The sequence below is a fragment of the Carassius auratus genome, chromosome 20, assembly GCF_003368295.1.
Source record: "Carassius auratus strain Wakin chromosome 20, ASM336829v1, whole genome shotgun sequence".
In the NCBI taxonomy this organism is placed as follows: domain Eukaryota; kingdom Metazoa; phylum Chordata; class Actinopteri; order Cypriniformes; family Cyprinidae; genus Carassius; species Carassius auratus.
Window position 1 is genome coordinate 7712743 of NC_039262.1, and position 14585 is coordinate 7727327.

The following is a 14585-nucleotide window of genomic DNA, read 5'->3' on the forward strand; positions in this document are numbered from 1 at the left end:
TCAATCTACACTCCATACATAATAATGACAAAGCAGAACTGTCACAACTTCATAAACATATTATAAATAACAAAACTCAAATAAGTACATTGCATCAGTATCAACTCAATACTTAGCTGAAGCACCTTAACAACCTAAACACACTGCAGTGAGGTGTAATAGCACTGTTTTATAGTGTCATGAATACTATCCCTGCCCACATCGAAACAAGCTCAATTGCTCTTTGGACCATCCTAATCTCAGAATCAATGCCTCAGCTGCAGAAGCTCACTCATCAAACCCCCAAAACAAAGCAAATGTAAATAAAAAAACGGAGTAAACATTTTAGTGCTTCTGTTGCTTTTATTTTAAGATATACAGTTTTTGATCTATGTTTTTGATAGTTATCTTGGGGATAGAGGTATCATAAATATTGATATGCTCTTGGTACCACCACAAAAAGTTACTTTGAGTGGATGTACATCTTCAAGTTGCTCTTAATCATATCTTTTTTTTTAATAAGGACTGATTGACTACATTTAAATGAATGACAATACTCCAGTGGTTCCTGTAAGTGAGTGCAGGAACAGGGACTCATCAAACTCGTCAAAGTTATTACCAGAATACTGTCTGGAGATCATACAGTGGCTGCCAAAATTGTGTTAAGCTATACACCACACCTTTCTACTTCAAAGAAACAGGTTCAGATTTTTCTTTTAATATCCTTGACGGTAAGTGTAAGACACATGCGCCAGCCACATGTTAAGGGAAACAAAAGCCTATTAACAGTTGACTATGATGGCGATAACATCGACAGGAACTTCCAAACACAGTCCCATTATGTTCAAATAGACTCTACACAGACACGTCACGGGAAACTGGGAATTTTACAGGGACAATAAAACTCAATTAATCACAGCACTTTACCTTGTTCAGCCTTAATATTTAGTTCTTAATAAAAAATAATTGGCTACTTATCTTGAATTTAAATGACTAACGCTGTGGCACTGACATTAATGATATCAAACCTTTTTTACTTTTTGAGAAGGCCTCTGCTAAAAAAAAAAAACGAAACACTTGGCACTGGCACCTTTTAGGATAACTGAACAATTAATACACTATCTAGTGAAAAAATAGTCTTGCTGTGCAAGCTCTCTCGTTTAACCTCTTTATGCTAATAGACAATAAGGGTCATTTTCAGGGTCTCAGGGTAGGCTAGAGGAAACTGGTAAAGGTTTCAACTTGAGAAACAGGATGGGAAAATAACTTATGTTCAAAAGACATGCCATCTATAAAAAAAAAGATCCATTAAGGGTTCTACCGAAAATCACACTAATTTAATTGTAATGATGAAAACAGCAGTTGAGTAAGTGAAATGTTTTCTCACCCAATATGAATCCATAAACTGAATGCTTTTATCTCAATGCCAAATTTCTCAGTGAATTCCAATAGCAAATTAGACATGAATCACACACACACGTCCCTGATCTCTACACCGACACATTCCATGATGGAGACAGGAGACTGGATATGTTTATCACTCTGCAAAACACATGCAGAGTTCCTGTGAGGTTAGACCTTGCTCTCAGGGTCAGCGATCTAACCTCAACTTTGACACAGCTGACAGACCAGTGAACAATAATTGAATTTTATCCAAACGTAAATGAGGTATTGCTGAATCGTTATCAAACTGTATGCTTTCACAAAATGTTCATGCCCATTAATTTAGAGTGATCAATTTAGACTTTAATTTTATTTCATAGTCTTTGAAGACAGATTTGAGCTTTTTGTATTGTGAGAGCATGGTCAGCCCTCTCATATCCCTAGAAAAAGAAAAGAAACGTGAGATAATCTCTTTTAAAAGTAGGCTTTGACTCAAAACGCCAAGAACAGATATCAGATATCAAAAGACTCCAAACCTGGAAATACGTAATAAAAAATAAAAATAACAATAACACAAAGAAAAATGTAACTTAGAATTAATGAGTGAATTAATGGATTAATATTAGTAGAAACTTAAAATAAAAGAAAATGTTTTGAAGAAAGGGGCAGAAACTATCAATGGAGCAAATTAAATGGAGTTTGAAAAAAATGAGCTTGTTGGTGTGACATTGTGCCTGTTATCTCCCTCTCACAACCTCTTCCTTTTTACAAAGCTGCGGACTTTCCCTCTTGGCCCACGTCAGCAAGTTACTGTATCTAATCAAAATAGCCTAGTAGGCCTAATTCCTGTGCTTCTTATTTTAGGAAATTTTCCCTAAAATCCATAAAAGATGAATGAAAGAGGATAATCTTGGAATAACCAGGATGTTGTGCATTTTCACCAACACCTAAAATGTCTGTCTGATTTGCTTGATTTTTATTCCTTGTTATTGTTATATGACGGTTATTAATACTTTGATGTTATCAGTTTAACAATTATTGCTACTTTTCCATTGCCTTTTATGTATAGATTTTATTGTTTTAACCATGAGCCAGACTTTCAGTCATAAACTGAACATTTTACTGAATCTATCATAAGCCTATTATCGTAATAAAAATGTTTATTAGCCTACAATTTAAAAACTGTGATAATCCAAAGCACAATCATTAACCTTTTAAATATTTATTGTGAAAATGTTTTTTTTACTCACAACTGTCCCTTAGTTGTGACATCATTTCTATCAGATACATTTTTCCAAATAAAATGATAAATATCATATGTAGAATAACAATTTTTTTTATATAGTAAAGCTTTTCCTAGTACTTTTGAAACATAGAAAGTCAGCCCTTTTTTTCAAATATGTTTCCATATCATCATTTCCACTTTTGATTAATTAATTCTGCTAGCTAAATCATTGTAAATAAATGATTCTACCCTGATCATTCAAGTGAATAAAAAGAACAGAAACAATCATTGTTCACTGAAGAGGTTTACATCAGAATTGTTTTTAAATGGATATGTTTGAATGAGTTTTATATCAGTTAGATAAGTTAACTCGGTTGTACTTTATTTTACAGTACTTGAACTTACATGTACTTATAGTGTACTTACAGTGTATTTATCTAAGAAAATTCTGGTAATACAAAGTAACTACATGGTGTTGGGTTAGGTTTAGGGGTAGGTTCAGGGTTAGTACCTAGTTATTGCATAGTTATTGTACTAATAAGTACATAGTATGTACATGAGGAACAGGACAGTAAAATAAAGTGCTACCGTTAACTATTTTGACACACATTTATTATTATTCTTTTCTCTTCTTTGCTCACTAGTAATTTCCCGGCGCCCTAATGACATCTATTTCTGTAACAAGGAAGCTGGTACAAAACTGTGGCATCCAAAAAGGGTCAAGGTCACACAGAAATCTAGGTGCAAAAAACTCAAACTTCAAAACAGGAAACCTCTGGGGATCTTAAGTACAATAACAGCTTTTAAGCTAATTTCAGCCCTGATAACTTTAATTACTAAACAAATATTTCTCAATTTCACATACAAAGATTCCTGTCTTTTGATATTTATTTTTAAACTTAATTGTGAATATTCGTATGGGATTTCCTTGTAATAATTTATAATAAGTGTTATTGTTATTATTACTGTGGCGAGTGGGGCGGGGCCGAGAGGCGTGGGAACGAGGAGTGAGGCCAGGTGTAATGATTGAAGATGAGCTGCACCTGAGCCCCACCGCCGGTATCGAGTCTCACATAGGAGATGGAAGGATAAAAACTAGAGCCACTATAGTGAAGGACAAGAGAGGACCAGGCCTGGGACATTATTTTATGATTGCTTTTTATTTATGCGCACCAGTCGTCCGTGAGGGGCTGGTGCGCCGTTTTGTGTTTATTTTGAATAATTAAAGTGATTTTTGATTGTGCTCCGGTTCCCGCCTCCTTCTTCCCGATGTATATGGAGTTTTTTTATTGTTACAATTACTTTTGCATAATATCGGTTTGTAAAATTAATTAATTGTCTTAGACTTTTATGGTATATTTTCATGTCATTTACAACACAGAGTAGAAAAAGTCACCATTAACTATATTTCCAAGTAACCGGGAAGATACAGTAAAGGCACCAATTGAATATTACTGGCAACAATTGCTATTGATTCCCCTCTCGACCTATATTGTATCCCTTTTTCCTTTATAAACAGAGCTAAAGATATTCAGGAAATGTAGTTTTTCTGCCTTTAAATTTCCCTGCATATTGCATACACAAAAATGTAAAATCGTTATGAAAGTGTTATTTCTATTTCTTAATATATCAATAAAATATGCATTCTTCTGGCTGTGGTCATATCAGCACCTAAAGCTCTACAATATTTCCTGAGAGGTCACTTCCTTGCAAACTAATGCCTTGAGAGTGTAAAAAAGAGAAAGTGTTTCCTCCTTGAGTTAGAGAGGGGTATTTCCACAAAGTAGAATTCCATTCCATTTACTGGCTGATGTCACAAGTGGATCCGGGAAGGGAAGTTCTGAACCATAGCTGAGCTCCTGAATAAATACCCCAACAGAGTGAATACCAGACCAGATTCTCAAATCAGAACCATCGTATTAGTAGAGAAGTGCAGAGACGACCATTAAGGACCATTTCATAACATCACTGACAATGGTACGTAAAGCATTTAAATTATGCATTTCTATAATTATAATAACTATTATGTTCATACAGTTGATATAATTATTTAATTTTGCAGGGTATCTTCAACAAAGTATCATTGCAATGCTTGGCTTCCTTTGTTCTTATTTCTTCAGGTAAGAAAAAAGCAAACCATACTAGTGTAAAAACTCAACTGAGTATATACGACCTCTAAACATAGTTTACTCAAAGTTGCAATGGTTTAATTCTGCAGTGTTAAACTTATGGAGAGGCACTGAAGGCTGGTCTTACCATTCCTCAAAGGACACTATGAACTGGGAATCTGCCAGACACTGGTGCAGGCAGCATTACACAGACATGGTAGCCATCCAGAACAAAGAAGAGATTTCTTACCTCAACAGTATCCTTCCAAAAGTCCGTGGATATTACTGGATTGGCATTCGTAAAATTAATGGCAGTTGGACCTGGGTCGGAACTAATAAGACACTTACCGAGGAAGCTGAGAACTGGGCAGATAAAGAGCCCAATAATGGAATGAATAATGAAGACTGTGTGGAAATATACATTAAAAGAGAGAAAGATGAAGGCAAATGGAATGATGAATCTTGCTTGAAGAGGAAAACTGCACTCTGCTACACAGGTTGGTAGTCTTTATGCAATTCTAAAGTTTTTCAAGGCAGGAGTTCACGTACAAGGGAGATTAAATATGCATACCACAATTTGCACTCTTAGATGACATAGTAATTTCTACATTACTTTTTTTCTGTTTTAATTTTTCAGAATTTTTCTTTAATGGTTAAATTAAACTGTAGTGATCAAAAATCATATTTGATTTGATAAGATTTCATAAACGTAATAATAAAACTTTAATGTAACAACAATTTACCAACTTTTATTTTATAACTTTAAGAACTATTTAACTATAGCATAATTGTTTGTCAGTTCAAAGTGGTGCTCTACTTTAAAAATGATGCTGCTTTTTGTTTATTCATCCATGCTTCGCCCAATTCCATAACATTCAGCATTACAAAGTCAATTCCTTTTTATGACCACATTTTCCCTATTGTCGAAATCATATGGCCGTAATATTATTTTGTAGACTCTATGGCAATGGGTTGTAATGTGTTCCAACCTATGCATTTTTTTATTAAATTGAAAGAACGATAATTCTCTTGTATTCATTGAATAAACACATTCAATAATGTAATTTAAGTAATTATAAAATGTTTCATTCTCAGCATCCTGCAAAGACGACTCCTGTGTCAATGGTAAAGGAGAGTGTGTCGAAACCATAAACAGCCATAAATGCTCATGCTTTGAGGGTTTCTATGGAGAGCGATGTGAACATGGTGGGTAATATTTCTCTGGATACTGTTAATATATCTTTGTTGAAAATTAAACATGTGAAATGTAACCATGTTAAATGTTATCTGATTTTCAGTTGTAAAATGCAAACGAGAGGACGTCGCCCCACCAGATCATGCTAGCATGCTATGCTCTCATCCTCATGGAAATTTCTCATATGACTCTCAGTGTGAATATTCCTGTGTTGAGGGTTATGAACTAAAGGGCTCCAATACGACAAGATGCACTTCTACCAAAGAGTGGTCAAGCAAACCACCAACCTGTGAACGTGAGTTGAATTTACCCTGAGAAACATTTATAGATGCTGTTCAAAACTGCTTAAATTATTTACACTCTCCTTTGACATGTCTGTGAATCTTTTTACAGTTGTTCAATGTCCAGAGCTGATCGAACCACAGGATGGCAATATGCACTGCCAAAATCCTATTGGCCAGTTCAGCTACCAATCTACCTGTGAGTTTATGTGTGAAGAAGGATACACGCTCCGAGACTCCAACTCCTCTTCACTGATCTGTGGGGCAACGGGACGCTGGAATGATACACAACCCACTTGTGAAAGTAAGAAGGGTCTAACTTAAAACTTCTATTACAATGGTTCAGCAGTAGTTCTCCTCTGTACTCTTTAAAATCTCTGCTCTTGGAGTTTAATGATGATCCCCTTTTTCTGATTTTCAGTAATAAAATGCAAAGCAGAGGATATCCCCTCACCAGATCATGCTAGTGTAAACTGCTCTCATCCTTATGGGAATTACTCATATGACTCTCAGTGTGAATACTCCTGTGAAGAAGGTTATGAACTAAAGGGTTCTAGTGCGACAAGATGCACTTCTACCACAGAGTGGTCAAGCAAACCACCAACCTGTGAATGTGAGTAGCATTTATATTGTGCAAACAAAAATACATCTGATGAATATTGTACAATCACTCCTTTAAAAAAAACTTTAATGAAAACTGATCTGTTCATAAATTTCCCCATTTCCTCAAAGTTGTTCAGTGCCCAGCTCTTGACCATCCTGTTAGTGGAGAGCTGAGCTGCACTTCTAGCTTTAAATATGGGAGCAAATGCAGCTTCAGTTGTGCTGAAGGATTCCACCTCCAGGGAGCTTCAGAAATCAGCTGTACAAAAGAAGCAAAGTGGAGTCTGGAACCACCTCGCTGTGAAGGTAATCAATAAACTTTTGACAAATTTATGAATTTACAAGTTCATTCATTGCATTTAAAAAAATAAGTTAGCCTAAGTGAATTTTATCATCCTAAACACTTTGTCTTTTTTCAACTCTGTAGCAGTGCTCTGCCCACAACTTTCTAAACCAATCAACGGGCATATAAACTGCTCATCTGAAGAACCCACCTCTGGCACCTTCTGCATCTTCAGCTGTAATGAAGGCCACCGACTTGAAGACCACAGTAACGAGACAGTGATGTGCAACTACAATGGGAGCTGGTCAGGGGGAGTAGCAGTGTGTCAAGGTAAACAGCGGATAATGACTGTGAGATGCAGATAAGCCATTTGGTTGATGAAGTGAGAAATACATTCTATGTAATACTATTCTTATTTCATTTTATTTGTATTTTCAGCTCATCCGGATCCCTCTGAATCACTCCTCAAAGAAACAGTAGTGACTCTTGGTGTTTCAGGCGCTATCAGCATGTCCGGTCTGGGCTTAGTCCTCTGGATACTGAAGAGACTGAGGAGGAAAGGTGAGTCAAACAGTCTACTGAATGTTCTGAACATGTTCTTATTCTTTAATAATATGCTGAAAATGAATTAAAATGCTAAATTATGTCTTTTTGTTTCCAGCTGACAAATTTGATCTGAACAGGTGAGTCTCTTTTTTTTAAGTTATATTTTTCTTGTATCATTACTGTTATTATTTATCGCTTTTGGTACATACAGGACTATATCTGATTTTGTTTGTTTCCTTTTTAGTACCTTGGATATTGAGGATCCACCACAGATTTATAAGAACAGTATTGACAGTCTCATATAGAGCAAAGTAGCATCAAATAACTTACAGTATATATGGTGAACACACTGTATATTCCTTAGGCCAGTATGAGTAATGATAGCGATGTAACTTATTCCAGTGAACAATTTATTGAAGCACTCAATTCATTTCACAGGACACACAACTGCCTCACTGGACATAAAAAAATGTATGTCATCACAAATGATTGAAGGCACTTGAATATTTTTTTATACTATCCTGTCTGATGGGCATTATCAGTTACTAGGCAACAGTCCTAGATGAATGTGATTTTTACTTCCCAACGGAAGCTGTTATGATTTACTTGTCTGAACATATTGTTCTGTACTGTACAAATGAACTTGTTTTTATGCTATTATTATACACATCTTTTTGTACTATTTATTGTTCTGAAATGGTATTGGTCCTATTAAACTATTTTTACGTAAACCAATATAATGTGACTGTTATGATGTCATGACTTGGGTGTTTCAGTGCATTTTCAACTTTGTGTACAACTTTACGAAAAACATTAATTTAGCATTTTTTTCAACATCAAAGCATGAATAGACATTTATGTGACTGATCTTTCCATCTTATTTATTCAGCAGTATATTTGAATCTTAAAGCTGCAGTAAGTAACTTTTGTAAATATTTTTTACATATTTGGTAAACCTGTCATTATGTCCTGACAGTAGAATATGAGACAGAAAAAATCAAGCTCCTCTGGCTCCTCCCAGTGGTCCTATTGCCATTTTTACACTGTTAGACCTTACCGTTTTTTTTTACAGTAAAACTCTGGCAACACTGTTGCCAGCTAGTTGCTGTAATGAATCTTTAACAGTGACTAACTGGCAACAGTGTTGCCAGTATTTTACTGTAACTGAACCATTACGGTGACTAACTGGCAACAGTGTTGCCAGTTATATACTGTAAATAAAGAATTACAGTGAATAACTGGCAGGAGTGTTGGCAGTTATTTACTGTAATTACACGAAACCACTCAGTATAATACTGCATATAAATTTACTGTATATAATATTTGTGTCACACCAGAATGACAATATTTTTATTTATTTTTTCTTCTTTAAAAGAGAATGCATATAAAATGTTCATACAAATATATTTTATTCATTTCATATTCATCAAATACATAACATGAAATATATCGAAAAATTTAACAAATCAGAACATATACTAAGATGGAAAAAAAAACACACACACACAAAAACAACCACATTATCTATAGAATTGGCTAAATAACATCTTACAACATCAGTAAAAATTATAAACAAAATACAAGTATTCTTATTTCCTTAACAATATAATAACAAAAGTAAAATAAATAAACAACAATGCCAGTGTATGTTAGTAACTTAATTAATCAAGCATATTTTCAATAAAAGCAAATTAATGAAATCAATATTTACAAAAAATTATAACCAAATAGAAATAATGTTTTCTTCCTTTACAATATTACACAAACACATAAAATATGTAGTGACAAAATATAATACTCAGTCACCATTGACCCACATGTTGTTCCAAACCTGTAATAATTCAACAAAAATTTAATTACCAGTTTATGTCTTTATAATGAAAGTCTTAAGAAATACTTCTTTTGCTTACTTAATCAGATGTTTTCTATTTAAATTCACTACGGCTCTGCAAAAATGTATGGTCATGTGGATTCACATTTTGAACCTTTCTTTTAACTGTAGACCCAGTTTTGCGCCAAAAAAGAAAAAAAGAAAAAGAAAATAATTAAATACCTGTATTATGAGAACCAAGTACAACAACAAATACATATTGGCAAAAAATATATTCCTTAATTAAAACCATGATTGGACATAACAATTTTTAACACTTACCTTTGAAAAAGCTCAAGTGTGGCACTGGCTGACTCCTGGTACCCAATATTAAAAAAATAAAAGCAACCAAAAAGCACAGAGAGTGCTGCAGCATAATCCAGCTTCTCTTCAATGCAATGTTTCACTTTCCCCTCAATGCTGACCATCCACTTAGATGAGGTTAGAAGTTTATCTCCTGAAAAATGAAAAGTCACTCCAAAAACTGCAAAGAACATATAGGTTGTTTACTATATGTTTTATGCTTACCATGATGAGCCTTGGTGTGGCTGGTAGGGTTTGTTCAGTCTCTATTGAAGTTTCCTTGAAAACAACATCATTTATTTTTTAAATAAAAAGATTACTCAGCAAAAACGTAGCAATGTTCCCTTTAAAAGGGTTTATTTTAATAGTTTTATTTAATAATTTAAATAAAATTAGTGCATTAAAGGGAGTGAGCAAACTTTTCTACCATCTCATATGAATTTGCAAGTGGAAGCACAGCTCTGAAAAATTACAAGCCACAAATGCACACCCTAGGACCTGACAGTGGAGGTTCGCCTGTGGATGCCTATGTATAACTTCATTGTTTTTGTGACTGCCTGTGATTTCTGTGCATATGAGGCCTAAACGAGGAGAATTTCTTAAATGTACAAGGGCACTTCTGCATTCCACAAGCATATTGAAAATTTGCTCTATATTGGTGTTTTTATATGTGCATAAAAAACACTAAGCTGGTGGAAAGGCATATTGCACTGTTTGCATCTGTACATTGTGGCAAATGTTGACTAACCAATTAAATTAATAAATAAAAAATGACTAAATAAATAAACAATCTGAGTTGGTAAATTTGTAATCAATTCAATATTTTGCAACACCAAGGGATGTCACTCAAAGTTTTGAGGAGAGGCTCAAAAGTCAGCTAACCATATAGCATTCTGGAAACAAAGGAAGTCCAAGAACAAATTATAACGACAAAATAATTTAACTTCACATGAAGTATTCTAGAAACCACACTTATATTTGAACAGTTTACTTACTCCTTGTGTAAGGTTCCATTTTAAGGCTTAAAAACGTGAAAACGTCACAGCTGGTTGACTAACGATGCAGGCTGAAAAGTAAACAAATGACTTGACCACCAGGCTGCCTTAAAGAGGCAACACCTTCACTTTTAGGATAAGGCAGTCAGTGCGTGTGTATGTGTGTGTTAATGCATATTGCATAAATCCTTGGTTTCTGCCTGACTATGTGTACACTTCACAATATAATGTGACGTAATGCACTCGAGTAGTGTCGGAGGACAGTAATTTAATGATTAATGTTACATTTGGTACCTGTAATGGGTACATAGAGTAATTTACTGCAATTTATTATTTGAGCTGCATAAATTCTTAAAGATGCACCTCATATTACAGTAAGATATTGTTCCCAGAAGATACAGCAAAACACAGTGTTAACAGTGTAGTTACAGACCGCTCCTGGTAAGAAATCAACCAATCAGAGCTGCGGTCCATAACTTTGTTTGTGTTCAAAATGTAGAAAAATGTATATAATAAGCGAGTACACCATGAATCCAATCACTAGGGTGCACCTATAATAAGTGTTTATATTCGGACTATTTTAGATTGCTTCGGGGGCACCGTGGCGGAGTAACCCAGTACCTTTGTGATTCTTCATAGACATAAACAGGGAGAAGTAGTTCCGGCTACGATGTTCTTCCGCAAGACGCAAGCAGTTCTGTTTATTAACCGCTAGAGCGTCAAAGGTTCCTACCGCAGATTTAACACCTAAATAAAGGCTGGAATTGAGGTCGCTCTACACTGTAAGTGCATAACACACTTATTGCATTGAAAAGTTTTGTTCTATTACAGTAATTCAGCCCAGGGCATGTTCATCTGTATACATCCTGTGATGGACTGTCCTTCAAGCTGTAAATAATCATCACGAGTTTGTTTTATTATATATTTTAGTGAGTTTGCTTTTTTAGAAATACCTTCCAGAGGTCAAACTGTCTTCTGAATGAACCTTGTCATAAATTACCCACATTTATTTATTTGTATTCTATTTATGATTAGTGTAGTCTTATTAATCATTCAGTCATAGTCATCTAATCATTATATGCATCTCAGCATCATCCTCTTTGTGCAAGTAATGATTTGACAAGATTAAAGAACATATATATTAGTTATAATTTAATCATCAATTTCTAAAAAGTGTCATCTTTTGACATTTCGGTTCCACTTTATTTTACAGTACGTGTACTAACGTACTTATAGTGTACTTACAGTGTATTTATCTAAGAAAGTTCTGGTAATACAAGGTTACTACATGGGGTAGGGTTAGGTTTAGGGGTAGGTTCAGGGTTAGTACCTAGTTATTACATAGTTATTGAAATTACTATAATAAGTACATAGTATGTACATGAGGAACAGGACTGTAAAATAAAGTGCTACCGACATTTCTATAAGGCTGAAAAAAAGACATATACATCTCGAATGGCCTTGAAATGAGTAAAATTATAATTGTTTGGGAGAACTACACCTTAAAGGGCTAGTTCACTGAAAAATTAAAATTCTGTAATTAATAACTCACTCGCATGTCATTCCAAACCAGTTAGACCTCCATTTATCTTCGGAACACAGTTTAAGATATTTTAGATTTAGTCCGAGAGCTCTCAGTCCCTCCATTGAAACTGTGTGTATGGTATACTGTCCATGTCCAGAAAGGTAAGAGAAACATCATCAAAGTAGTCCATGAGACATCAGAGGGTCAGTTAGAATTTTTTGAAGCGTTGAAAATACATTTTGGTCCGAAAATAGCAAAAACTATGACTTTATTCAGCATTTTCTTCTCTTCTTGGTCTGTTGTGAGCGCGTTCACTGCAGTGTATGATATGGTATTTTTAATGTGGCTGACACTCCCTCTTAGTTAAAACAGACCAATATCCCAGAGTAATTCATGTACTCAAACAGTACACTGACTGAACGGCTGTGAAGAGAGAACTGAAGATGAACACTGAGCCGAACCAGACGGAGTGTCAGCCACATTAAAAAAGTTAACAGCTTAAGTCTTTAGTGGATTAATGCTTACTGGAGACGCGAATCATTTTAAACGATTCAGTTCGATTTGGTGAACTGGTTCAAGAAGATCCGGTTACACTGAGTGATTCGTTTGTGCAAAAGACAATGCCTTGTTTGAGGCAAAATGAACAGTGCAATTATTAAAGAATGGAAAAATGAAGATAAAAAGAATAAAATAATGCTTATAAAATAAAATGTGCAGGACATTATACTGTAGACTAAATATTATTAGCAGGGATGAACAAGAGAAGAATGTCCAAAAGGTTGTACAGGGTACAATAGTAATAGTTTATACATAGCAGCAATAGAAGTAATAAAAAAAAAAAGTATAAAAATGCTTTGTGCAGGTGACAATGTCAGTATATTCAGTATCTTACTGATAATTAAGTGAGGTCATGTGAAGTTAAGAGGCTGAGTTTGAGTTTAGGAGCCTGATGGCCTGGGGGAAGAAGCTCCTAAGTCTCTTGGTTTTTGCCATCAGGCTGCAGAAATGCTTACCAGATGGCAGCAAAGTGAAAAGATGGTTACTGGGATGGATGGAGTCCTTGATGATTTTAACAGCTCTGCCTTTGCAGCGTTTGAGGTAGATGTCCTGCAGAGAGGGGAGAGCAGACACTGAGATGCGCTCAGCTTAGTACACAACTCTCTGCAGGGCTTTACAGTGCTGACTCAAGCTGTTCCCATGCCACAATGATATACACTGAGTCAATACACTTTCTATGTCCCCTGAATAGAACGTTTTCAAGATTGCTGGTGAGACCCTGAATTTCCTCAGCTGTCGCAGATGGTACAGTCTTTGCCTGGCTTTATTAACCTGTTTGGATGTGTGAAGTCCAGGTCAGGTATTTTGAGATGTTTACACCAAGGTACTTAAAGCTGCTCACCCTCTCCACAGATGTCCCGCTAATCATAAGAGGAGTGTAGGGCATTTACAAAAGGTGTAAAGCTGCGTGTTCCTCTTGTTTTATTTTATTTTTTATGTTTTTTTCTATTCGTCATGTTTAATCCTGCCATCTCCCTCCTCCTGCTGGAGCAGAAACACCAACCATACCCACTTCCCGAACAATCCGGACTGTTTGCCTCAGCTCATTCCTCGCTCACTCCGCCTGCACTTTGCCCTCCGGTTCCCCGGTGTAGCCCTGGCTCATCAGCTCTCCATCACCACCTTGGGCTCTTCCTCCACCATGGCTCCTCCCTCCGTCAGGTCCACCGTGGGCCGCCATCATGGCTGTGTCCCGGGTCCCATCTGGCTCCTCCTGTCTCCTCCCTCTCTCCTACCTGGCTCCTCCCTCCATGGTCTTTGTCTGCTGGCTCCCTCCAGAAAGAACTTGGTTCCCACCCAGTTCTCCTCTGTTGTTCCATGGTGCGAGGTCGCACCTTCTGGGAGGGGGGAGTAATGCCCCTGGAATCATTATGCTGTGTTTTCCCTCCATGTGTTCCGTGTCCAATGTTTGTGTCATTATGTTCAGGTGTCTTGTAATTACCCTCATTAATGTTCCCCTCATAAGTTGCATTTAGTTCAGTGTTTGGTTGTCTGGTCTCATCGACGTGTATGTGTGTTTCTGCTTTCTATCTATGGATTATTAAAAACTGTGTATCAACATTTCAGACACTTTCTCGTTTTCGTGGTTCTCTCCCGTGGATTTGAAATCAAAATAATGGATAAATGTTGTGTTTGTGTTAAACCAGTCCCCCAGGATTTCACAGAACTGTTTTCTGTTTTTCTAAAATAACAGATTTTGCTGTGGCTTTTCTCAAAATTTCCAGTGGTATT

General features: G+C 35.8%; 1 protein-coding gene and 1 long non-coding RNA gene across 2 annotated transcripts; one reads left to right on the forward strand and one right to left on the reverse strand.

The window, feature by feature from the left end:
- Positions 1-4457: 4457 nt before the first annotated feature.
- On the forward strand, positions 4458-8338 carry LOC113120756 (L-selectin-like). The gene is made up of 12 exons (XM_026290777.1): positions 4458-4564; positions 4650-4707; positions 4806-5192; positions 5791-5901; positions 5994-6185; positions 6284-6475; positions 6593-6784; positions 6904-7080; positions 7202-7387; positions 7496-7618; positions 7719-7740; positions 7848-8338. Exons 1-12 carry the CDS (start codon positions 4562-4564, stop codon positions 7906-7908), a joined length of 1704 nt encoding a protein of 567 aa, XP_026146562.1. The 5' UTR covers positions 4458-4561; the 3' UTR covers positions 7909-8338.
- Positions 8339-9532: 1194 nt separating this feature from the next.
- LOC113037824 (uncharacterized) lies at positions 9533-10961 on the reverse strand. Its single transcript, XR_003274687.1, has 3 exons — positions 10772-10961; positions 10002-10055; positions 9533-9930 (listed from the first exon to the last, which is right to left on the reverse strand). It is a non-coding gene; the product is annotated as an uncharacterized LOC113037824 (long non-coding RNA).
- Between the last annotated feature and the right edge of the window lie 3624 nt (positions 10962-14585).